Source organism: Aquarana catesbeiana, linkage group LG05, assembly GCF_042186555.1.
Source record: "Aquarana catesbeiana isolate 2022-GZ linkage group LG05, ASM4218655v1, whole genome shotgun sequence".
Classification (NCBI taxonomy): domain Eukaryota; kingdom Metazoa; phylum Chordata; class Amphibia; order Anura; family Ranidae; genus Aquarana; species Aquarana catesbeiana.
The window spans coordinates 457,647,136-457,673,519 of NC_133328.1; the positions used below are offsets into that span (position 1 = coordinate 457,647,136).

The 26,384-nt window shown below is 43.3% G+C and overlaps 1 protein-coding gene across 7 annotated transcripts in view; it reads left to right on the forward strand.

Moving 5' to 3' along the window:
• Positions 1-26,384, forward strand: part of PPP4R1 (protein phosphatase 4 regulatory subunit 1) — a 152,865-nt gene that overhangs the window by 42,271 nt on the left and 84,210 nt on the right. For all 7 annotated transcript variants that reach the window (XM_073631341.1, XM_073631342.1, XM_073631343.1 and 4 more), the window contains exon 4: positions 17,144-17,250. In XM_073631341.1, coding sequence (XP_073487442.1) covers positions 17,144-17,250 — 107 coding nt within the window. The remainder of the gene's footprint in view (positions 1-17,143; positions 17,251-26,384) is intronic.

Consider the following 26,384-nt stretch of genomic DNA (forward strand, 5'->3'; position numbering starts at 1 on the left):
CCTGCCGCAGTATAACTGCGGCGGTAGCTGGTTGGGAAGTGGTTAATTACATAAAGTGCATTTAAGTCCATCTATTACATGAGATGGAAAAAAAATAATAATAGTCCAAATATCCCAACTAAACATCCATAACGTGAAGTTGAAAGTGTGTTGATCCAATATTCAATCGGTGAAGAAACCCAGTGCTCCCCACAGGATAGATAGGGCAAATGTATCTGCTTACCAGATATTAAGACCTCTCAAGGTCTATATATGCGCATAAGTGAGTATTCACCCCTCACTAAGGGTATAACCGCATCAGCTGCTCAGCCTACTTGGTTAGATTCCACAGGTGTATCCCCCAAAGCTATCGCCAATCAAGGGAACTCCAGAGTCCAGTCACACAGTGTGCATTTGGAAGAAGAAAATAAACTCATTGCGCGGCATTCTTTAAAAGCACACAGTTTATTAACAGTTCTACTTACAGCAAAAATTATAAAATAGTCTCAAATGGAAACATTTGTTTGTCTAGCGCCCTCCAAGGGTGCTCAGACGTCACCGCTGTTTCGTGCCTAGCCTGACGTATGTTTCGTCCAAAGCTTTGAACATCTCACGAAGCACTGTTCAATCAATCATCCAAAAATGGAAAGAGTATGGCACAACTGCAAACCTACCAAGACATGGCCATCCACCTAAACTGACAGGCCGGAGAAGGAGAGCATTAATCAGAGAAGCAGCCAAGAAAGAAGCCCATAGTAACTCTGAAGGAGCTGCAGAGATCCACAACTCAGGTGGGAGAATCTGTCCACAGGACAGCAATTAGTCGTGTACTCAACAAATCTGGCCTTTATGGAAGAGTGGCAAGAAGAGAAAGCCAGAAGAAGTCCCATTTGCAGTTAGCGAGAAGCCATGTGGGGGGCACAGCAAGGGGTATGAATACTTTTTCAAGACACCTTTGCCTTATGGCAAGGTGCTCCATCATGCTGGAAAAGGCATTGTTCGTCACCAATCTGTTCTTGGATGGTTGGGAGAAGTTGCTCTGGAAGAATGTTTTTGTACCATTCTTTATTCATAGCTGTGTTTTTAGACAAAATTTGTGAGCGAGCCCAGTCCCTTGGCTGAGAAGCAACCCCAGACGTGAATGGTCTCAGGATGCTTTACTGCTGGCATGGCACAGGACTGATGGTAGCACTCGCAGTTTCTTCTCCGCACAAGGTTTTTTTCCAGGTGCCCCAAACAATCGGAAAGGGGATTCATCAGAGAAAATGACTCTACCCCAGTCCTCAGCAGTCCAATCCTTGTACCTTTTGCAGAATATCAGTCTGTCCCTGATGTGTTTCCTTAGGAGAGAAGTGGCTTCTTTGCTGCCCTTCTTGACACCAGGCCATCCTCCAAAACTCTTTGCCTCAATGTGCGTGCAGATGCACTTGCCTGCCTACTGCCATTCCTGAGCAAGCTCTCGTGGTGCCCCGATCCTGCAGCTGAATCAACTGTAGGAGACAGTACTGGCGATTACTGGACTGACTTAGTGCCCTGAAGCCTTCTTCACAACAATTGAACCTCTCACCTTGAAGTTATTGATGATAAATTAATGATAAATTGTTGATTTAGGTGTAATCTTAGTAACAGCAATATCCTTGCCTGCGGATCCCTTTTTGTGCAAAGCAATGATGTCTGCATGTGTTTCCTTGCAGGTAACCAAGGTTAACAGAGGAAGAACAATGATTTTAAGCACTGCCCTCCTTTTTAAAGCTTCCAGTCTGTTCTAATTCAATCAGTATTACAGAGTGATTTCCAGCCTTGTCCTTATTAACGCTGACACCTTTGTTAATGAGAGAATCACTGACCTGTCAGCTGGTCATTTATTTATTTTTTTCAAATATAATATTTATTGGAACCCACTACGGGCCAAAAACAGGTCATTACATCACTTTTGAGAAATCAGGTACAACATCAGACAAGGAATTGACATTAAGAACAGAAATCAACCAAAGTTGAACCAAAATGATTATTCTAAACAAAACCTCTATGGATAATGGCAGGAAGGATTGAAAGAATAAAATCCAACCATTTTTATTGCAGCAATGACGAAAAATGGATAGTGGAGTAATGTCCTTGTCCGTCCATATCCATTTTCTCATTTTCAATAATCAGAGAGAAAATAAAATATACATAGGAAGGGGGTCAGGATGGCGTTGGCTCAGGACAACCAAAATGAACAGACTGCGGCTATACCCTCTGCAGAGGACAAACTGATTCTAAAGCCTCCAAGTTTTAGAATATTTTTCTGGTTGATGTTGCGTAGTGAGTACTATATCCTCTATTCTATTAATGTCTTCCACCTTATGAAGCCAGTCAGCAATAGATGGCGGTAGTTGTTTCTTCCAATAGAGTGGGATACAGGACTTTGCAGCATTCAAAAGGTGTCATACGATGGATTCTTTATAGCGTTTGGCTGAAGTGGTAGAGATGGGCAAAAGGAAAAAGGCCGGTTCACCAGGATTCTTGACTGACTGGACAATTTCAAGGGGTATGAATACTTCTTGACTGACTGTTGTCCAAAAGTGGGTTAATTTAGGACACGACCAAAATACATGAAGTGGTGTTCCTCTGTCCCCCTGGCATTTCCAGCAGCAGTCAGTAGTGGCGGGATAATATTTATGTAAGAGATGAGGGCTGAGATACCACCTTGTTAAGAGTTTATAATTGGTCTCCTGAATTTTTGTACAGAACATTTACGTTGCAGTTCCTTCTCCCATTTGTCTAAGAACGGTAAGTATGGCTGTGTGGTCGGACAGTTCAGTAGGGAGTACGTTTTGGATAGAACTAGTGTGGGGGCGCCTTCTTCAAAGCAATATTCTTCAAAGGTCGTCAGTGGACAGCCAAATCTCTGTGGGTTAGGTAAGGTATTGAGGAAGTGTCGTAGTTGGAGTGCTGTCCAAAAGGACAGTTGAAAGGGGCCTACATCGTTCCCTAATACTTCTGTGGAAGGCCACAGTCCCCCCATTAAAAAAATGGGATGCCTGGATTCTGCCTAATCGTTTCATGATCCGAAGCATGTGGGGGTCAAGACCAGGAGGGAACCATGGGTTTCCCATAACAAGGAAAATGGGGGAATCTGGGGAGGAAAGAGTTCTGACTACTAACCCAGGAGCCTATGTGGAGTGTTGTACCCAATAAAGGGTGTGATTTCAATAACGGTGGCTAGTGGTCATAGCACCATAGAGCTCCCGTCGGCAGAATGTTAATTTGGGCCTGCTCTATCTTTGGCCCATAATGTAGAGCAGCGGTGGCGACACCAATCAATAATTGTACCAAGGTGAATTGCCTGATAGTATTTCTAAATATAGAAGTATAGAGAGAAATATAGAAATATAGAGAGAAGAATAAATCGTCTGCATATGCTGAAATTTTGTATTGGGTGTCTCCAATGGATAAACCCTGAATGTGGGGGTTCAGATAGATTCTGCACAGAAACTGTTCAAGTGACAGAGCAAATAACGGGGGACAGTGGATACCTCTGTCTGGTTCCATTCGTAATGGGGAAAGAGTCAGATAATTCTCCGTTGGCTTTAACCTGTAGGGTTGGAGTAAATTTTTGTAATCCAGCAAATGATAATTTTATTTCCCAGGCCAAGATGACGAAGGACCGAAAACATATATTGCCAATTCACACGGTCAAATGCCTTTTCCGCGTCTGTGCTAAGAAAGACACAGGGCGTCCGAGTCGAACTGGCAACATGGAGCAGGTTGAGAACTTTTGTCGTGTTGTCCCTCGCCTCTCTGGGGGGGGACAAAGCTCACTTGGTCCAAGTGGACCAATTCCTTTAAATGTCACACAGTCGCAAGGATCTTGTTGAACAATTTAACCACTTAAGCCCCGGACCATTAGGCTGCCTAAAGACCAGAGGACTTTTTACAATTTGGCACTTCGCTGCTTTAACTGGTAATTGCACGGTCATGCAATGTTGTACCCAAACAAAATTTGCGTCCTTTTTCTCCCGCAAATAGAGCTTTGTTTTGATGGTATTTGATTGCCTCTGCTATTTTTTTTTTTTATTTTTTGCGATTATAAACCTAAAATTTTGAAAATAAATAATATTTTCTACTTTTTGTTATAAGAAAAATCCAATAAACTCAATTTTAGTCATACATTTAGGCCAAAATGTATTCAGTCACATGTCTTTGGTAAAAAAAAATGTCAATAAGCATATATTTATTGGTTTGCGCAAAAGTTATAGCGTCTACAAACTACGGTACATTTTCTGGAATTTACACGGCTTTTAGTTTGACTGCCTATCACATTTCTTGAGGTGCTAAAATGGCAGGGCAGTACAACCCCCCCCAAATGACCCCATTTTTGAAAGTAGACATTCCAAGGAAATTGCTGAGAGGCATGCTGAGCCCATTGAATATTTAACTTTTTTGTCCCAAGTGATTGAATAATGACGAAAAAAAAAAAAAAAAAAAAAGTTTACACTAAATGATATATTGCTCACACGTGCCATGATTATATGTGGAATTGCACCCCAAAATACATTTTGCTACTTCTGAGTATGGGGATACCTCATGTGTGGGACTTTTTGGGAGCCTAGCCGCGTACAGGGTCCCGAAAACCAAGCACCGCCTTCATTATTTCAGAGGGCGTAAATTTTTGATTTCGCTCCTCACTATCTATCAGTTTTGAAGGCCATAAAATGCCAAGATGGCACAACCCCCCCTCAAATTACCTCATTTTGGAAAGTAGACACCCCAAGCTATTTGCGGAGAGGCATGGTGAGTATTTTGCTGCTCTCATTTGTTTTTGAAAATGAAGAAAGAAAAGAAAAATGTATTTATTTATTTATTTTTTTCAATTTTTAAAACTTTGTGACAAAAAGTGAGATCTGCAAAATACTCACCATAACTCTCATAGCTTGGGGTGTCTACTTTCCAAAATGGGGTCACTTGGGGGGGGGGGGGGGGGGGGGTTGTGCCATGGCCTCCAAAACTGTGCTAGGCAGTGAGGAGTGAAATCAAAAATTTACACCCTTAGAAAGCCCGAAGGCGGTGCATGGTTTTGGGGGTCCTGTACACAGCTAGGCTCCCAAAAAGTCTCACACGTGGTATCCCCGTACTCAGGAGAAGCAACAGAATGTATTTTGGGGTGTATGTTTGAGCAATATATCATTTAGTGACAACTTTGTGCAAAAAAAAAAAAAATTTTGTCTTTTTCCCGCAACTTGTGTCAAAATTATAAAATATTCCATGGACTCGAAATGCCTCTCAGTAAATAGCTTGGGGTGTCTCCTTTCCAAAATGGGGTCATTTGGGGGGAGTTTTGAACTATCCTGGCATTTTATGCACAACATTTAGAAGCTTATGTATATAGTGGTGTTCCGCGCTTAGGACGGGCTTATGACCGAACTGCAGCTCTCCTAATAGAGAAAGCACCAACGGTGCGATCCAATAATTGTGTAATCTGAAGAAATAGGGGATTGGCGCTGTTCACTGATAAAAAATGATAATAAATAAATCAATAAACTATACAAACTCCTAACAAAAGGGAAGCATAACACCCCAATTCTGGGTGGGTGAGACGTGTAACACAATGTAAATTGTTATGGGAAATAAATATATGTGCTGAAAATAGTCAGAAAAATTGTGCAGACTACCCAAGATAAAAAATTTAAAAATAATACTTGAATTATTAAATAGAACTCCAAGCAAAAACAAAGGTGAATGATCAATCAGATGTGTATAAAGAACCACAAAAAATATATATGTGTACAATGAAAGGTATGGGTGGGTATACCTAGAAGAGAGGACAAACACTGTGTTGCCGACTAAAAATTAGTATATGTACTAGTGAAGCTGAGTGGTGTTGGATGAAAAAATGTAAAAATATAAATAAACTAAAAAAAGGACTATCGGTATGTAGTGTGCAAACAATATAGGTGCACAAAGAGAATCAAAAAAGTGAAAAAAGCCAAAAAAGAAAATGAAAGTCCAAGCAACCAGAGCATCAAAAAAAATAAAAATAAATAAAAATAGCCGTGAATAATAATTCTATCGTTCAGTTCAGTGTAAATAAACAATTCTTGTGCAGCAGGCTAGTGCATCTTCAGTCCGTCCCACTGAGTGTATACTGTCCCGTGTGGAGTCCCCTCTAGTGCCCCCACTCACCGGAGCGCCCAACCCCTGCAGGGGTAATGGGCATGTAGATGTGAATCCGATGATCCAAGCGGTTGGTGTCCCCCTCACCACCTAATTTCCACCTGTGTCACCAGATCGCTTTCAAAAGGCATCCATCCGGAATTTAAGGTAGGAGTAAACGACATGGGGTAAATTTCAAATAGCTTGGAGAGATACTGTATCATTAATTGCTGTTTTCCCAACTGGTCCACAAGGGTTATCTGCAGTGCTTTGTTTACAGGTAACCTCACATTTTCAAAGGTGCCGTATTTAGCCAACATTTACACCTTTTGGTTTTCATATGGTGTACTTGCAGTGTTGTGAGATTTATGGGGGAATTAATAAAGAGTGGTGCATGCAGAAAGCCTTCACTGCTCTTCTAAACTTAGAAAACAGAGCAGATGTTTTCTAAGTTTAGAAGAGCAGTGAAGGCTTTCTGCATGCACCCTAGATCTCTCCTCTGCCCTCCAAAGCATCTGACCACACCAAGATTGGTGTGATAAAATGCTTTCAGAATTTCCCAATGGCGCTGTTTACATCCAGCAAAATCTAAGTCATGAGATGCTCGTAGCTTCCGGTTTCTTAGGCCATAGAGATGATTGGAGCCATTCTGATCTCTGATCAACTCTATGGTCAGCTGGTGGAAACACCGGCTTCATTCTCAGGTTCCCTGTTGGGACAGGAGAGCCAGAGAAAACCATGGAAGACGATGGGAGGGGGAGACATTCCCTCCCACTGCTTGTAAAATCAGTCTGGAGGCTAATTAGCCACTAATATTGCTTTTACATGAAAGCTGACCGCTGGCTGAAAAGAATGATACCAAGATGATACCTAAACCCGCAGGCATCATTCTGGTATAACCACTTAAAGTCCAGCAACATGCCAGTACGTGGCTGGTCCTTGTTGGGCATATATTGTAATCCTTTTTTTTTTTTTTTTTTTTTTAGCAGCCTGTGGGCTGAGCGAAAAAAGAGATTGATTGGTGGGTATGCCCACCATTAGAATACCTCCCTTCATCCACCCACTTCTAATGATGGGCATACATGCACCATTTTGTTTTTAACTGGTGGTGAAATCACCTCCGACAGCGCTGGAGTTACGGCTTTATGTATCGTGGGAGCAAACGCTGTTGCTGTCAAGATAAATGAATCCGCGCTGCAACTGAATGGTGTACTTGCTAAGGATATGATGGTTAACAATAAAACAAAGTAACATTACAGTATAACGGTAAGACATACCATACCTGCAAAGCAAATACAAAAAAAAATAGTAAAAGATAAAACATTTAACGCTATCTGTGTTCCTAATATATATATATATATATATATATATATATATATATATATATATATATATATATATATACCGAAGCATGGGGGCATCCGCCTGCAAAAGTTAGGAGCAAATCGCTCCTCCACCCCTGCTGACCCCATGCTTCGGCATATATGCTCTTTTTTTTTTTTTTTATAACTGTGGTGGTGAAATTACCTCCTACAGCGCTGGAGTCACGGCTTTATGTATCGTGGGAACAAACCCTGTTGCTGTCAAGATAGATAAATCTGTGCTGCAGCTGAATGGCGTACCTGAAATAAAAAATGTTAACAATAAAACACAGTAAACAGTAACGTATAAAAAAAATTACACACCTGAAAAGCAAACATGATAAAACATAATAACAATAAAATATTGCAGAATGGAATACAGTAAAAAAAGATGAGAACAATAAAACGACAACTAATTTTGTTTTATTTTATATTTTCTTTGTGTTTTTTAAATTTTTTTTTTTTTTTTGTTAACTGTAAGCGGTTCCAGGTTTGGGTCTCTCAAAATGCGATGGCATCTTGGGAGACCCTGTGAAAGTGTGCCTAGTCTGTGCACTGCTGTACACTACGCTAATACTCAACTAGTGTATGGTAGCGTTCAAAACATTCACCAATTCAAAGACCAGGATTGTCAGGACTGCGGGAACAATAATAACGGGTGTCACGCCTATATCCGCGCTTGCTGCAGACACGACATCATCTTTGGGGGGCTCGTTGGGTAGGGGTACTCGGGAGGACATAAGGAAAATGCCTCTCATGCAGCCGGCTTACTGCATTTGGATTGGGAAGGTGAGGTGGAGCACCGTCTGGAAACAGTAGGGCTCTGACAATCTCTTCCTGGAATTTAAGGAAGGATCCAGTCCATCCTGAAGCTCTGTATAGCACATGAGCATTTAGCAAAGCCAATTGAAATAAGTATACAGACACTTTCTTGTTCCAGCGTCTGGCCTTACGGGCAACTGGGTACAGTGCCAACAACTGGTCGTTGAGGTCCACCCCTCCCATATTTTGGTTATATTCGTGGACACAGGCATTCTCCACAACACTAGTTGCCGTAGGAATTTGGACCGTCGTGTCTGCATGAAGGGAGGTAAGAATGAAAACATTCTTATTATCCCTCCACTTCATAGCGAGCAAGTGATTACACTTCAAGCAGGCTCTCTCCCCCAGCCTAAGATGGGAATCTACAAGCTCCTGGGGAAAGCCCCGGCGATTAGGTCGCACGGTGCCACATGCTCCAATCTGATGATCAAACAAGTGACTTGAAAGTGGCACGCTCGTGTAATAATTGTCCACGTACAAGTGGTACCCCTTTCCCAATAAGGGTGACACCAAGTCCCACATAATCTTGCCAGCGCTCCCTATGTAATCTGGGCAGTTTGGCGGCTCTACGTGGCTATCTTTTTTCCCTCGTAAACCATAAAATTACATGTATAGCCTGTGGCCCTGTCAAAGAGCTTCTGCATCTTGACCCCGTATCTGGCACGCTTGCTGGGAAGGTACTGTTTGAATGACAAGCGGCCAGAAAACTTAATCAGAGACTCATCAACGCAGACAACTTGATGGGGAGTAAACAAGTCTGCAAAATGTTGGTTGAAGTAGTTTACGAGGGGCCAAATTTTGTAGAGCTGATCGTATCCAGGGTCTCCACGAGGATGACAGAGTTCATTGTTGTTGAAATGCATGAACCGCAAGATCTGCTCGTATCGTGCCCTGGTCATGGAAACAGAGAACACGGGCATATGGTAAATTGGGTCAGTGGAACAATATGACCGCAATGTACACATTTTAACTATGCCCATGTTGAGGGAAAGGCTCAGAAAGATCTTAAATTCAGAAACCGTAATTGGTCCCCAATCTCTGGCAAGGGAGGACTGGGGAATAGTGGCAATGTATTGACCAGCATACAAATTGCTTTGGTCCACAATAGATCTATAGAGATCTTCGGTGAAAAACAGCGAATAAAAATCCAAGTGACGTAAAATCAACTGTTTCCACCTGAATGCCGGGTTAGCCAGTGAATGGGGGAAGTACGGGTGCTGCAGAAGTGGCGGGTTCCCAATTAGGATTGGCGAATGCAGCAGGAAGGGCACTATGGGCTCCACGGGCCTGTCGTTGTCTTCTTGGTGGCAGCGGGACACTACTTATGCTTGCCACCTCACCAGCTTGAACTGCACTTATGGGACTCACCACATCACCAAGTGTTACTGCAGTGCTGGATGTACGACCAGGGTGTACTAGGCCGCTGGTGCTTGCCAGTTCACCAGAAGGAATAGCGGCGCTAGTACTTCTCTGCTCCATACGAGGGACCTGCGGTTCTTGCACCTCAACAGCAGCAGAAGACCGGGGTCTGGTACGCCTGACCTTGGCAGGGACCACAACTTCGTCGTCAGAGCTATCTGTCATGGAGCCACTGTCTACAGGTTTTTATTCTGAGCCTGATTCTGACAGATGAGTGACTTCCTCTTCACTATCTGTCATGCTCAGAAACGTGTAGGCCTCTTCACTAGTGTACCTTCGATTTTGCCATTTTGGGCTCTAAATTTAGTGGTACACTAGTGAGATTCACAGGTAAAAAAGCTCCTGACTGTTAGCGACTGATTCAAATGCTACCAAAAGAACTGTTAGCGATCGCAGGGATCAGACCTGACTCTGCGAACGCTGCAGTTATGTGTGTTTAGTGTTTTGTAGGTGACAGTGATCGATACTGCACTTGGGTGGGCTGGGCTGGGCGGAGGGGCAAAACGCAGGTGCTAGCAGGTATCTGGGCTAATCCCGCTAACACTGCGTTTTTGGGAACCCTAAACTGCTGGGGACACTAGTATAGATCTGATCAGATTAGATATCGATCCGTTCAGATACTATACCACTAAGGGAGGTGTATGCTGCCTGCGTGGGTGTTAGCGGTACTAGCACTAACCTTACGCTGCCTGGGGCGATGCAGACCCTATCTGACCCTAAAATCTAACTTATATCACCCGCCAGGCAATCGGGGGGTTAAACCTTTTTTGGGTAATAAACGTCGGGGGGCTAACTAACTAAACTAACTAACCAGCTTCACCCAAAACAGTTATACGGTGATCACTGGTGAAAGGGTTAACTAGGGGGCAATCAGGGGGTTAAAACCTTTACTAGGTAGTATATGGGGGGTACCTGACGCTATAAAAAGCTGACGGTGAATCTAAATACTTACCTGGCTAACTAGCGTCACCTGCGACACTAATACGGCTATCAGAAAAAAGATCACTTAGTGACACTGGCGACGGGGTGATCAAGGGGTTAAACCTTTATTAGGGGGATACCCTAGATCTAAAGGGGCCTAACACTAACTGCCCTACCACTTATAATAGTCACAAATGACAATGCAGTAATCAGTAAAAAAAAAAAACTGCTGTTGGTTTCATCACTGTGACAGGGGGTGCAGGGGGGTGATTGGGGGGTGATTAGTGTGCCTGCGTGTTCTAATGTATGTGTAGTGTTGGTGACGCGACGCACCCACCCACCTGCGGGAGGCAAGTAATGTACCCATACGTTACTCTGCCCGTGCCATTCTGCGTGAGGCTGTCGGCAAGTGGTTAAGATCAGTGTTCAGGAGAGAGATGGGCCTATAACTGCCGCACGAGGTCGGGTCCTTTCCTTCCTTGGGTATGATGGATCTATGCACCCTCAAAGTATCTCTAGGGAGGACCGCGACTGTTCCAAGGTCGTTGAACAAGTCGGAGCATGGTATGATAATATTGAAGAGTGAAGCCGCCTGGGCCCGGAGCCTTTCCCGGTTTAGTCGAGCCAACGGCTTGTTCTAGTTCTTCCAGCTTTATTGGTGCATCAAGCTCTTCATGGAGCTTGGGTGAAAGCGGAGGGATATGAGATGATTTAAAGTATTCGTCTATAAGAATTTGGGAACCCAATGTAGTGGGTAAGTTGTAGAAAGAAGCGTAAAAGTCTCTGAAACTTGTGAAATCTGCGTGGACAAGGTGGTTTTTTGAGCACTTGAGGACCTAATATGAGGTATATAAGTTCGGAGTTTATGCTCCCTAATAGACCTGGCCAAAGTTTACCCACATTTCTCACCGTATTCATAACTTCTATTGTGCGGCATGTAATGCTGCCTTGGTTTATAACGTAGTAAATCATTCATCTGACCGCGGAGAGAGGTAAGTTTGTCTAGGGTCTGAGAGGGCATGTTTTTGTTGGGATTCCAGTATATGAAGTTTGGTGAGGAGCTTAGCTAACTGTTTCCCCCTTTCCCATTTGATTTGGGGGGTGTGCTCAACTTCTTCAGATCTGCGCTATAGCCGAATGACGGCTACAGCGTGGACCTACTTTGCCGGGAGGGTGTCAATAGACGTCCTTCCGTGCTCAAGCGGCCTGCGCCGCTCACAGATCAGAGTAAGAGGTCGATCCCGACCCCTTACCACGTGATCAGCTGTCAGCTATTGACAGCTGATCATGTGATGTAAACCTAGCTGGTAATCGGGTATTTTTAAAAAAACTAAAATGATCACCGGTCCCGATCAAGGAGAGCTGCCGCCAGCTCATCAGTGCCTACAGTGCCTCGTCAACAGTGCTGCTCATCAGTGTCACCTACCAGTGCCATCTATCAGTGCAGCCTATCAGTGCCACCTCATGAGCACATATCAACAAAGGAGAACAATTACCTGTTTGCAAAATTTTATAACAAACTATGAAACATGATTTTTTTTTTTTTTTTTTTTTTTTTTTTCCATTTTTTTTTTGTTTGTTTTAGCAAAAAAAAAAAATCCAGCTGTAATTAAATACCACCAAAAGAAAGCTCTGTGTGTGAAAAAAATTATAAAAATTTCATTTGGGTACAGTGTTGTATTACCGCGCAATTGTCATTCAACGTGCGTCAGCGCTAAAATTGGTCTGGGCAGGAGGGGGAGTTTAAGTGCCCAGTAAGTAAGTGGTTAGTACCCCGGATAACAGTCTTATGGGCTTCCCACACTATCCCTGGGTCACTGTCTGTCTGGTGTACCGTTTTGTCTGAAAATACAATGTTAATTCTTTAGACATATCTAACAGTATTTCAGGCACCTGTACGAGGCTTTCATTTAGTCTCCAGAATTGGGTCACAGAGGAAGCGACATCTAAAAGGGCATAGGGCAGTGAGATGGGAGCATGGTCTCACCATGTTATTGACCAAATGGAGGTTTCCCATACAGCATGTAGTTGATTGTGGGGGATCAAGAAAAAATAAATTCTTGTGTAGACTCTATGAGGAGACAAATAGAACATGTAATTTCTTTCTCCCGAATGTTGTAACCACCATACATCAGTTGGGCTTTATGTAGGGACTGTGCAATTCGCTTGTGGGAGCCAGTAGGAACAAAGGAAAAGCCTGAAGAGGTGTCTACCGTAGGGGTCAGGGGGGGCATTAAAATCCCCAGGAGGATCAGTTTAGCTTCTTTAAAATCTAGCAGTTTGGTTAAGACGTGACGGACAAAGACATCCTGGTGATCGTTAGGCGCATAAATTGTTGCTAGCGTCAGACGCACCTCACCGAGGAGACCCTTGTCAAATGCAAAGCGTCCTTCTGTATCCAGCAAAGTCTTATAGCAAGTCCATGGGGATCCACTAGACAACAGGATAGAAACTCCCCTAGACTTAGCAGACCTGTTAGTCGAATGATAGGTCAGGCGGTACTATCTATTTTTCAGTGGACTCTGCATTCTTCTGGCGACCCCTCTCCCTAGGGGTGCTGAAATGAATTGCTGCATCGATGCATCGCGGTTCAGGTGTCCCAAATGTGGCATTGATGCATACAACCGGAAAAATCGACTGCCAGGTGACGTCATCCCGACTTGCCCCGCCCCTTCCGGGAAAGCGCTCCGAGTGTATTGTTAAAATAACTGTGTTTTAATAAATCCTGTGTTACAATCCAATTAAGTGCCCCACTGTATGTACTTTTTAAAAAATATGGAGCTTCATACCTCATTTCTTAGCGTGTGTACAATACATGCCACTCATGTGACTGCCTGGCCCGCCCCTCTCCTCTCATGTCTCCTGACGTCGGCAGGGAATTCTCAGCCCCGCCCGCCTCTCTTCTGATCTGATAGCTACAGTCAGCGGGCGGGGCTGAGAATTCCCCGCTGATGTCAGGAGAGATGTGAGACCGAGAGAGGCGGGCCGGGCAGTCACTTGAGCGGCATGTATTGCACACACACATCGAAATGAGGGATGAAGCTCCATATTTTTTAAAAAGCTCATACAACGGCGTACTTAATTGATTGTAACACGGGATTTATTAAAACACAGCTATTTTAACAACAGTAACTCCTAGTGTGCTGGAAGGTGAAAACGGGGAAGCCAGGGAACTGTCAGCACAGAGACAGTACAGGGAACTTCACAGGGCTGTTTGTCAGCTGTGGATTGTAATTCCTTCTGACCTCCCAGCAGCCGGATGTGTGAATTCCTGTACCCTGTAGTGCACCGGATTAGTGCACTTTTTAAGGGAGTGAGGTTATTTTTAATTCAAATCCAGCGATGTGGCCACCCAAACCCTCCCTTCTCTCCCCCGCCTGTCCACGCCGCTGGCAATATTACTGTGAGCATCCGGCTATGACAGCTTGCTGCTTCACAACCGGGTGCGCATGTCTCACTGCGCTGTCCTGCATAGAAGGGCATTCTTTTGGGACCTGTGATGTGTCCCAGAAGATTGCAGAGAGGAAGGGCCGCCTAGGCGGGCCAAGTGGAAGTGGGAGCTGGTTGGTAATCGCGATGCATCGCGGAATTAAATCGTTGACCAGATAATTGTAATCGAATCGTGAGACAAGTGAAGATGCGCACCTCTATCTCTCCCGCTCCTCCCACGGAACATTACCGTGTATAGGAGAATAGGGAATACTGGGTTACCCAAGCACCAGTCAGAGGGACCGCTGCAAAGCACGTTGCACCAGTGGCAAGGCAGCTCCCCCCCAGCATGGACTACACAAGGGTCAGTGCTGTCTCTCACCAACCTGAGATGCATTCCCCCCACTCCCCAAACAATTGGAGGGGAGATGGAAGAACCACCTTAACCGGGCACATGTCCCCATCAGCTATGCGAGCAAGGAGGGATGGTTAGGGTTCCTATACTTCCATCCTCATCCCCAACCTCTGCGGTACAACATGGGGAAAAAAACAAAACATCAATGCAGTGACGGAGTAAGAGTGCTTATAAGCATTATATCCTATATTACAGCAGTATTAAGGATCAGTCAAAAACATTAAGGCTCTAAGACCTCTGTTTAGCTTGGTGAAATGGGGAAGATGCAGAGAGCTAACGGTCTTCGGATGGTGATTCCTATGTGATCGGTGGGTCGGGTCCCAAGGCTCCGTGGATCCAATCAAGTTCCAGGTTTGCGGTGAGGGTGTCATCAGTGATCCTGCGGAAGATGGCCACAGCTATCTCTGCTAGTTCCTCGTGTCCCGTTGCTTCAGGCAGGAGCTGGAGGTTATTACGCTGGCTCCTGTCCTCCATGTGGAGCTGCAGGGCCACTGGATGTGGGTATTATGAAGGGATTCCAATGAGATCACCCACTGCTGTAGAGTCTCCAGGGATGTTTCACCAGAGGTCAGCTGGGTGGAGAGAGATTGCACATCCTGATTAACCGTAAGGAAGTCTCTACGGTGTTGTTCCTCCAGGTGGCCGATGAGGGACTCAATGTCTGCCTTAGTCGGGAGGGCATGGAGGAGTGCCCGTAGCGCTGCAATCTACTCTTAGGTTAAGAGGATGGGAAGAGGGGCTCGAGTGCAGAGCTGCTGGAGTTTCGGTGTAAGAGTTTGATTCCACAGAGGCAGAGGGAGAGGCAGGAGAGTTCTGGGCCCCCGTGATGGGCCACATGGCTCCACCATCTTGAGAGAAGGAGAGCGCCTCAGAATGTGGGAAAAAGCGAGCTATTTCCCCTCTTGCTTTGACCGATTTGGTTGTCTGATTGCCGCCCTTCACATTCATCTTCTTAGTCGAGGGCATGCCGTAGGGATTGTGGTGAAATAGGCCGGGGTATTCGGGAGAGGGCTGGGAGCTCAACAGATGCTCGTCCTTATTAAACCATGTCCAGGCCACGCCCCCCAGCTGGTCCTTTTGTGGCAGGGCTGAAATGCAGTGGAAATGTTTTTTGGAGTTTTTTTGGGATCAAGTTAATTTTCATGGCAAAGAGCGACTTTGCAATTAATTGCAATTCATCTGATAATAACATTCTGGAGTATATGCAAATTGCCATCACAAAAACTGAGGCAGCAGATGCCGTGAAAATGTAATGTTTGTGTCATTATTTTCAAAACTTTTGGCCAGGGCTGTACATATGAAAGTCACACTTCTGCACTATATATTTGCTGTATAAAAACGCAGAAGTTTTTTTAAAATCCATGATTATTCTTTTTATGCTATACGTGACACTTCATTAAATCTGTATGATATCTGTTCCTGGTTGCTTTTTCACTGGTTTTTGCACAAAACTAGAAATATAAGATTGAAAACTGATTGAAGGCCAAATGAAAATGAACGTGCTTTTGTCTACTTTCCAAGTATCGCGATAGAATACTGTACAGAGCTCTTCCTAATATGGAGATTGCCATCTTGGTACACCCCGCACTTGGCCACAGAAAGGATACAGCGAGAAGACTGCAAGCGGACATATTTGTACACCCACCGGAGTCTTGCATTTCACACTTATTTTTACCAGTAAACTGAGCTTGTATAGTGAAATACAGTATTTAGCAATCTGACTGTTTTGATTTTGCATTGTAAAAGTGTTGGTGTTTTATGAGATTAGCAAACGTGTGAGATCAGCAGGCTTGCCACTGCTTTTACAATTCAACATTAAAACCGTGTCACGGATTTCTAAATACTGTATTTCTCTATATAAGCTCAGTTTACTTGTAAAAATAACTGTGAAATGCAAGACTCCCGTGGGTGTACAAATATGTCCACTTGCTGCCTTCTCACTTTATCCTTCCTTCGGCCGAGTGCGGGGTGTACCAAAATGGGCATGCTGGAACGTCTCTTCCATTACAAAATCTGACGGGTCGCCTAATCTGAGGAAACGGGGGCAAGTAATACTAAGGATAGTAACTATGTTTAGCTTATATTTTTAGGTTTTTGAATAAACTTTGTTCCACTTATGTATTCTTTTTTTTATTTTTATATTTTTATGACCTGAACTAAGTGAAGTTTAATTTGGGAAATGGCTTTAAAAAGAATCCTAGACAATTGTAGAAGTGGTTTGCCTTTACAGAATGATCTTGACTAAAAATTTTTGGCAATGGCTGTCATGCACTGTCTGTGATAAATAGGTATGCGTGTTCACAGCCTTTTTTTCAAAATTTAAATTGTAGATGCATAAGGGGAAATGTTCTTCTTGCCATTAGAATTTTGGTTCGTTGCCGGGAAAACGCAGCACTCTTGGAATGCAAAATTGCTTATTTAGTCAGAAAGGAATTATGCTTCTTCAGCCAGCTGACCCACTGTGATGTTTGCCAAGAATTCATGTTCCCTTTTCTTTTGTGTGATCCTCCTTTTAGTATACTCTTCAAATTTTAAATTTAGGAACTTCTTTGTTAAAGATCTGTGTTCGCATGTATTCCAGTAGATTGCACCACACCCTGTTTCTTTGCAAGCATCACCCAACTTATTTCCTGTGTTTTTTTTTTTTTTTTTTTCCATTTAGACAAATGGTGGCCCGAAGTCTGTTAGACACCTTAAAAGAAGTTAGTGATGACGAGAAGGACTGTATTTCCGTGTTAGAGAGAGTTTTAAAACTGTCAGATGATCCTGGTATGTATTTTTCCATAGAGAACAGCTCCATTTTTTTTTTTTTTTTTTTGTTTTTTTTTTTTTTGTTTTGCTATAAACAACTGGTATGTGATTCCTCTTTATTTCATGTATCATCACCTGCCTTCAGAAGTGTGCCCACCTGCATAATGACCCCACTGACTACTGACTTGCCAGACTTTCAGTTAGAGAACTGGCACTGGAAGAATAATTCTTGCCAAGTACAAATTAGACCCCATTCACACAGGGGCAACACGACTTGCAGGTCGCCTCAGCGAGGCGACCTGCAAACGACTGCCCGGGCGACTTGCAAAATGACTTCTGTATAGAAGTCTATGCAAGTCGCCCCCGAAGTCGTACAGGAACCTTTTTCTAAGTCGGAGCGACTTGCGTTGCTCCCCTTCCATAGCACAGAACGGGAGGCGACTTGTCAGGCGACTAGGTCGCCTGACAAGTCGTCCCTGTGTGAATGGGCTCTTATTCAAATTGAGGGTTCAGATTTGGCCCATAATTTCAAACAGCTGTAGAAGCAAGGAATAGCAGCAGTTAAATTAATTTAGCACAAATGTTAGTTTGTATCTAAATCGAATGTTGTCAGTCAGCTTTTGTAATAGACATGGTGGTCACTTAGAGGGCAAACACTGGTGCCTGTAAGAGGATTTACATTTGCTAGGATAAGTTTTAGTGGTAATTAAAATACAATTTGTTCATATATTTATGTAAAATGTAATAAAAATTTTCATTACTGTACCGAGTTGTATTCGCTAAACCATCTAAGTCCTCTGCTTATCTTGAGCTTGTGTTTGAACAGTAAGTGCCGGTTCACACTACAGCAACTTGGGATCCGACTTGTCAGACCTCAAGTTGCCCCAAGTCGCGGGACCTAAGAAATTGCATTGAAGTGAATGAGAGCTGTCTTAATTTACACTACTGAAGTTGCTCTGACTTCAGAAAAGGTTCCTGTACTACTTCAACGTGACTTCTAGGCAACTTGTACCCATAGATTTCAATGGAAGTTGCCTCCAAGTCGGATCTCCATCTATATTGAAGCGACTTTACAGGAAAAGAAATTAGTTTACTCAGGCAAACCCCTCCCTCCCAGAGAACTGATTATTCTGTGATTGGCCACAGCCAAAGTCGCCTGTCCTGGAGGCAACTTTAACCACTTGCCGACCGCCTAACGTAGATATACGTCGGCAGAGTGGCACGGGCAGGCAGAATCACGTATATATACGTGATCTGCCTCCCGCGGGCGGGGGGTCCGATCGGACCCCCCCCCCGGTGCCAGCGGCGGTCGGCATCTGACTGGGAGCGTCGGGAGGCGAGGGGGAGACCATCCGATCGTGGCCCCCCCCTCGCGATCGCTCCCAGCCAATGGGAATCCTCCCCTGCCTGTGTGTAGTTTCACACAGGCAGAGGATGTGATGTCATCTCTCCTCGGTCTGGCAGTTTCCGTCCAGCGTCGAGGAGAGAAGACATGTAAGTGCACACAACACAAACACACACAGTAGAACATGCCAGGCATACCTTACACCCCCGATCCCCCCCCGATCGCCCCCCGACCCCCCCCCAATCACCCCCTCCCCTGTCACAAACTGACATTAGCAGTATTTTTTTTTTTTTTTTTTCTGATTACTGCATAGTGTCAGTTTGTGACAGTTACAGTGTTAGGGCAGTGAGTGTTAGGCCCCCTTTAGGTCTAGGGTACCCCCCTAACCCCCCCTAATAAAGTTTTAACCCCTTGATCACCCCCTGTCACCAGTGTCACTAAGCGATCATTTTTCTGATCGCTGTATTAGTGTCGCTGGCGACACTAGTTAGTGAGGTAAATATTTAGGTTCGCCGTCAGCGTTTTATAGCGACAGGGACCCCCATATACTACCTAATAAATGTTTTAACCCCTTGATTGCCCCCTAGTTAACCCTTTCACCACTGATCACCGTATAACTGTTACGGGTGACGCTGGTTAGTTCGTTTATTTTTTATAGTGTCAGGGCACCCGCCGTTTATTACCGAATAAAAGTTTAGCCCCCTGATCGCCCGGCGGTGATATGCGTCGCCCCAGGCAGCGTCAGATTAGCGCCAGTACCGCTAACACCCATGCACGCAGCATACGCCTCCCTTAGTGGTATAGTATCTGTACGGATCAATATCTGATCCGATCAGATCTATACTAGCGTCCCCAGCAGTTTAGGGTTCCCAAAAACGCAGTGTTAGCGGGATCAGCCCAGATACCCGCTAGCACCTGCGTTTTGCCCCTCTGCCCGGCCCACCCAAGTGCAGTATCGATCGATCACTGTCACTTACAAAACACTAAACGCATAACTGCAGCGTTCGCAGAGTCAGGCCTGATCCCTGCGATCGCTAACAGTTTTTTTGGTAGCGTTTTGGTGAACTGGCAAGCACCAGCCCCAAGCAGTGTCAGGTTAGCGCCAGTACCGCTAACACCCACGCACGCAGCATACGCCTCCATTAGTGGTATAGTATCTGATCGGATCAATATCTGATCCGATCAGATCTATACTAGCGTCCCCAGCAGTTTAGGGTTCCCACAAACGCAGTGTTAGCGGGATCAGCCCAGATACCTGCTAGCACCTGCGTTTTGCCCCTCCACCCGGCCCAGCCCACCCAAGTGCAGTATCGATCGATCACTGACACTTACAAAACACTAAACGCATAACTGCAGCGTTCGCAGAGTCAGGCCTGATCCTTGCGATCGCTAACAGTTTTTTTGGTAGCGTTTTGGTGAACTGGCAAGCACCAGCGGCCTAGTACACCCCGGTCGTAGTCAAACCAGCACTGCAGTAACACTTGGTGACGTGGCGAGTCCCATAAGTGCAGTTCAAGCTGGTGAGGTGGCAAGCACAAGTAGTGTCCCGCTGCCACCAAAAAGACAAACACAGGCCCGTCGTGCCCATAGTGCCCTTCCTGCTGCATTCGCCAATCCTAATTGGGAACCCACCACTTCTGCAGCGCCCGTACTTCCCCCATTCACATCCCCAACCAAATGCAGTCGGCTGCATGAGAGGCATTTTCTTTATGTCCTCCCGAGTACCCCTACCCAACGAACCCCCCCAAAAAAGATGTCATGTCTGCAGCAAGCGCGGATATAGGCGTGACACCCTCTATTATTGTCCCTCCTGTCCTGACAATCCTGGTCTTTGCATTGGTGAATGTTTTGAACGCTACCATTCACTAGTTGAGTATTAGCGTAGGGTACAGCATTGCACAGACTAGGCACACTTTCACAGGGTCTCCCAAGATGCCATCGCATTTTGAGAGACCCGAACCTGGAACCGGTTACAGTTATAAAAGTTAGTTACAAAAAAAAGTGTAAAAAAAAAAAAAAAAAAAAAAACACATACAAAAATATAAAATAAAAAAAAATAGTTGTCGTTTTATTGTTCTCTCTCTCTCTATTCTCTCTCTATTGTTCTGCTCTTTTTTACTGTATTCTATTCTGCAATGTTTTATTGTTATTATGTTTTATCATGTTTGCTTTTCAGGTATGCAATTTTTTATACCTTACCGTTTACTGTGCTTTATTGTTAACCATTTTTTTGTCTTCAGGTACGCCATTCACGACTTTGAGTGGTTATACCAGAATGATGCCTGCAGGTTTAGGTATCATCTTGGTATCATTCTTTTCAGCCAGCGGTCGGCTTTCATGTAAAAGCAATCCTAGCGGCTAATTAGCCTCTAGACTGCTTTTACAAGCAGTGGGAGGGAATGCCCCTCCCCCCCAACGTCTTCCGTGTTTTTCTCTGGCTCTCCTGTCTCAACAGGGAACCTGAAAATGCAGCCGGTGATTCAGCCAGCTGACCATAGAGCTGATCAGAGACCAGAGTGGCTCCAAACATCTCTATGGCCTAAGAAACCGGAAGCTACGAGCATTTTATGACTTAGATTTCGCCGGATGTAAACAGCGCCATTGGGAAATTGGGAAAGCATTTTATCACACCGATCTTGGTGTGGTCAGATGCTTTGAGGGCAGAGGAGAAATCTAGGGTCTAATAGACCCCAATTTTTGCAAAAAAGAGTACCTGTCACTACCTATTGCTATGATAGGGGATATTTACATTCCCTGAGATAACAATAAAAATGATTAAAAAAAAAAAAATGAAAGGAACAGTTTAAAAATAAGATAAAAAAATAATAATAATAAAGAAAAAAAAAAAAAAAAAAAAAAAAAAAGCACCCCTGTCCCCCCTGCTCTCGCGCTAAGGCGAACGCAAGCGTCGGTCTGGCGTCAAATGTAAACAGCAATTGCACCATGCATGTGAGGTATCGCCGCGAAGGTCAGATCGAGGGCAGTAAGTTTAGCAGTAGACCTCCTCTGTAAATCTAAAGTGGTAACCTGTAAAGGCTTTTAAAGGCTTTTAAAAATGTATTTAGTTTGTCGCCACTGCACGTTTGTGCGCAATTTTAAAGCATGTCATGTTTGGTATCCATGTACTCGGCCTAAGATCATCTTTTTTATTTCATCAAACATTTGGGCAATATAGTGTGTTTTAGTGCATTAAAATGTAAAAAAGTGTGTTTTTTCCCCAAAAAATGCGTTTGAAAAATCGCTGCGCAAATACTGTGTGAAAAAAAAAAATGAAACACCCACCATTTTAATCTGTAGGGCATTTGCTTTAAAAAAAATATATAATGTTTGGGGGTTCAAAGTAATTTTCTTGCAAAAAAAAATTATTTTTTTATGTAAACAATAAGTGTCAGAAAGGGCTTTGTCTTCAAGTGGTTAGAAGTGTGGGTGATGTGTGACATAAGCTTCTAGATGTTGTGCATAAAATGCCAGGACAGTTCAAAACCCCCCCAAATGACCCCATTTTGGAAAGTAGACACCCCAAGCTATTTGCTGAGAGTCATGTTGAGTCCATGGAATAATTTATATTGTGACACAAGTTGCGGGAAAGAGACAATTTTTTATTTTTTTTATTTTTTTTTGCGCAAAGTTGTCACTAAATGATATATTGCTCAAACATGCCATGGGAATATGTGAAATTACACCCCAAAATACATTCTGCTGCTTCTCCTGAGTATGGGGATACCACATGTGTGAGACTTTTTGGGAGCCTAGCCGCGTACGGGACCCCGAAAACCAAGCACCGCCTTCAGGCTTTCTAAGGCCGTAAGTTTTTGATTTCACTCTTCACTGCCTATCACAGTTTCGGAGGCCATGGAATGCCCAGGTGGCAAAAAAAACCCCCAAATGACCCCATTTTGGAAAGTAGACACCCCAAGCTATTTGATGAGAGGTATAGTGAGTATTTTGCAGACCTCACTTTTTGTCACAAAGTTTTGAAAATTGAAAAAAGAAAAAAAAAAAATTTTTTTTCTCGTCTTTCTTTATTTTCAAAAACAAATGAGAGCTGCAAAATACTCACCATGCCTCTCAGCAAATAGCTTGGGGTGTCTACTTTCTAAAATGGGGTCATTTGGGGGGGGTTTGTGCCACCTGGGCATTCCATGGCCTCCGAAACTGTGATAGGCAGTGAGGAGTAAAATCAAAAATGTACCCCCTTAGAAATCCTGAAGGCAGTGCTTGGTTTTCGGGGCCCCGTACGCGGCTAGGCTCCCAAAAAGTCCCACACATGTGGTATCCCCATACTCAGCAGAAGCAGCTAAATGTATTTTGGGGTGCAATTCCACATATGCCCATGGCCTGTGTGAGCAATATATCATTTAGTGACAACTTTGTGCAAAAAAAAAAAAAAAAAAAAAAAATTTGTCACTTTCCCGCAACTTGTGTCAAAATATAAAACATTCCATGGACTCAACATGCCTCAAAGCAAATAGCTTGGGGTGTCTACTTTCCAAAATGGGGTCATTTGGGGGGGTTTTATGTCATCTGGGCATTTTATGGCCTTCAAAACTGTGATAGGTAGTGAGGAGTAAAATCAAAAATGTACGCCCTTAGAAATCCTGAAGGCAGTGATTGGTTTTCGGGGCCCCGTACGCGGCTAGGCTCCCAAAAAGTCCCACACATGTGGTATCCCCATACTCAGGAGAAGCAGCTAAATGTATTTTGGGGTGCAATTCCACATATGCCCATGGCCTGTGTGAGCAATATATCATTTAGTGACAACTTTTTGTAATTTTTTTTTTTTTTTTTTTTTTTTTGTCATTGTTCAATCACTTGGGACAAAAAAAATGAATATTCAATGGGCTCAACATGCCTCTCAGCAAATTCCTTGGGGTGTCTACTTTCCAAAATGGGGTCATTTGTGGGGGTTTTGTACTGCCCTGCCATTTTAGCACCTCAAGAAACGACATAGGCAGTCATAAATTAAAGGCTGTGTAAATTCCAGAAAATGTACCCTAGTTTGTAGACGCTATAACTTTTGCGCAAACCAATAAATATACACTTATTGACATTTTTTTTACCAAAGACATGTGGCCGAATACATTTTGGCCTAAATGTATGACTAAAATTGAGTTTATTGGATTTTTTTTAGAACAAAAAGTAGAAAATATCATTTTTTTTCAAAATTTTCGGTCTTTTTCCGTGTATAGCGCAAAAAATAAAAACGGCAGAGGTGATCAAATACTATCAAAAGAAAGCTCTATTTGTGGGAAGAAAAGGACGCAAATTTCGTTTGGGTACAGCATTGCATGACCGCGCAATTAGCAGTTAAAGCGACGCAGTGCCGAATTGTAAAAAGTGCTCTGGTCAGGAAGGGGGTAAAACCTTCCGGGGCTGAAGTGGTTAAGTCGCGTTGTAAGTTGCTTAAAGTCGCGCTGAAGTCGACTCCAAATCGCCTTGCAAAGTCGGGTTGCCCCTGTGTGAACTGAGCCTTAGAAGCAGCAGTCTGATAAACTCATCTCAATTCTTTCCTCTGTCCAGAATGTTCCTTGTCATCACATGAGATCTGCAGAACTCCTGATTGGTACCTGGTGCTGCCAATTACAGTTTCATCTAAGCTGTACAAACCATTTTAAGCAACACATGCCTTAATTCGTTGCCATTTTGTTTTTAAATGTACCTGGAGTTCAGCTTTAAGGCCCAGCTCACACCATAGAAACGCGTTTCGGATGCTTTTCTGCACACACATTTTTGACATTTTTTTTATTATGCGTTCCTGTGCGTTTTTAATGCAGTCCAGTGCTTTTTTTTTTTTTTTTTACCCCTTTTTTTTCCCTTCACCTTAAATAAGGACGTGTTTAAGTGCGTGTTTGGTGCGTGTTTGATGCATTTTACCATGTTCCTGTACAATTCGGTGCAGAAAAAAAATGCAGCATGTTCTTTTTTTTTTTTTTTTTCTTTTAACTGGAACTGACCGCACTGGTGTGAACTATGTCATTAAAAACCATATAACCTACTATCCATGCGTTTTTGATGCAGAAAAAAACGCACTGGACTGCATGTGGTGTGAACTGGCCCTCTAGTAGGAAAATGCTACACAAGAACTCATAAAATGTTGCTTCTCCATTACTCTTGTACTACCTGAATCCTTCCTGAATAATTTTTCTAGTAAATTACTATCAGGATACGGCAGCGTTGTCCACTCTACAGGGCAAGTGGAAGCTTTGCGGTCCTGTGATTTCCTAGAAAAACGTAATACCTTTTTATTTATTTATTTTATTTTTAAGATATGGATTTTTGCAAAGCAAGTAACATTTAACAGGTGGGTTATTGTATAGCCTTTTTTTACGCTTTAATGTTTTGCTCTGAGGATCTCTGGTTATGCTCACACACAACTAAGAGTCCACTATGTTATAAAGAAGGGAGAGCCTCTTCCTCTCAATTTCGAGTTTATAGATTTAAAAAGAAAATTCTTAAAGGTTATTAAATTTACCTACACTTACTGTTCACTTAATATCAGGTACTGCGTGACCATGACCATTTTCTATTTTTCTTTTTTATACTTACATTCTCACTTGGATGATTCTGTTTTTCTCCGTCATGTATTCTAGTGGAAATAAATATATATATATATATATATATATATATATATATATATATATATATATATATATATATATATATATATATAATATTTTTTTTCTTAATCGTACAGGACACAGGCAGAATATTCATACACCACATGTCATAGGTGTGTACCTTCAGGTGGTTTAGAGGACACCCCCCTGCACCTCCCTTATAACTCTACCCCACTCCTTGAGAGCAAATTTGTGCTAGTTCCTGAAAGTGATTTACTTTGCAGAGAAACTCAACCTTAGTTTAACTAGTTTATTATTTGTCTTTTATTATTTTATTTTCTGATTCTTTATTAAGTACTCACTGTCTTTTTATGCCAGCATAGAAGCAGTGTATCCAGATTGGCACAACCTCGGTAATACATTGAAACTGTACCCAGACCCCAAGCTGTGGGAACAGCCTGTAATAATTCGGAAACTGGATCCTGTGTGGATGCTCATCTTGGCACTTTGTGCGTTGCACAGAGCTAGCTGCGGTGTGCTATGCTTGTCCAGGGTTGTGGTCGGTCAGTTTGAAATCAAGTCTCTGAAGACCTTATCGGGGGTATGCCCACTCTGACAGGTAGAGCCTGGACACTATATTCACTCCAGCATCAGTGACACTGCCCTTTTCGCCTATCCCTTGCTCCTAGCATGTTCACAAAGGTCTTAGTACTCTCCTTGCCCTGCTTAGAACTCCAAGTCACAGCCACATCTAGATGACCTCCCTTGCAGCTATCAGAAAACGTCCACAAGACCATTCAGATTTACACAATATCATCCCAACGCTAAGGGTCCCAATATATGAACTACATATGTACATTGTCCGTGGTAGTAAAATTGAAAGTAATCCTTCATGTAGTACTTCAAAAGAATTTGTTAAATGCTCACCAGAAAAATAGGCCCTCATAAACCAGTGAGCCATATCGGGTATGTGCAAGAATAAGGATAATCACCAGGGTTCTCTGCTCTTTCTCTGTGTCCCACCATCCAGGGTCCTTCACTCATCAGGTTTTCTCATAAAAGTGTATAGAAACTATGAACGATCATAGTGCAGTAATATAAGAAATAAAAACTGAAATCTGAATTGATTGTGCTCACATAAATGTGCAAGTGATAAAACATTTAAACCATCCTCTTGGGAAAGCCTTTACGACAAAATGTGTTGAAGTGACGTTATCACACGGTAGCAGTACCGTTTGCCCAATTTCATT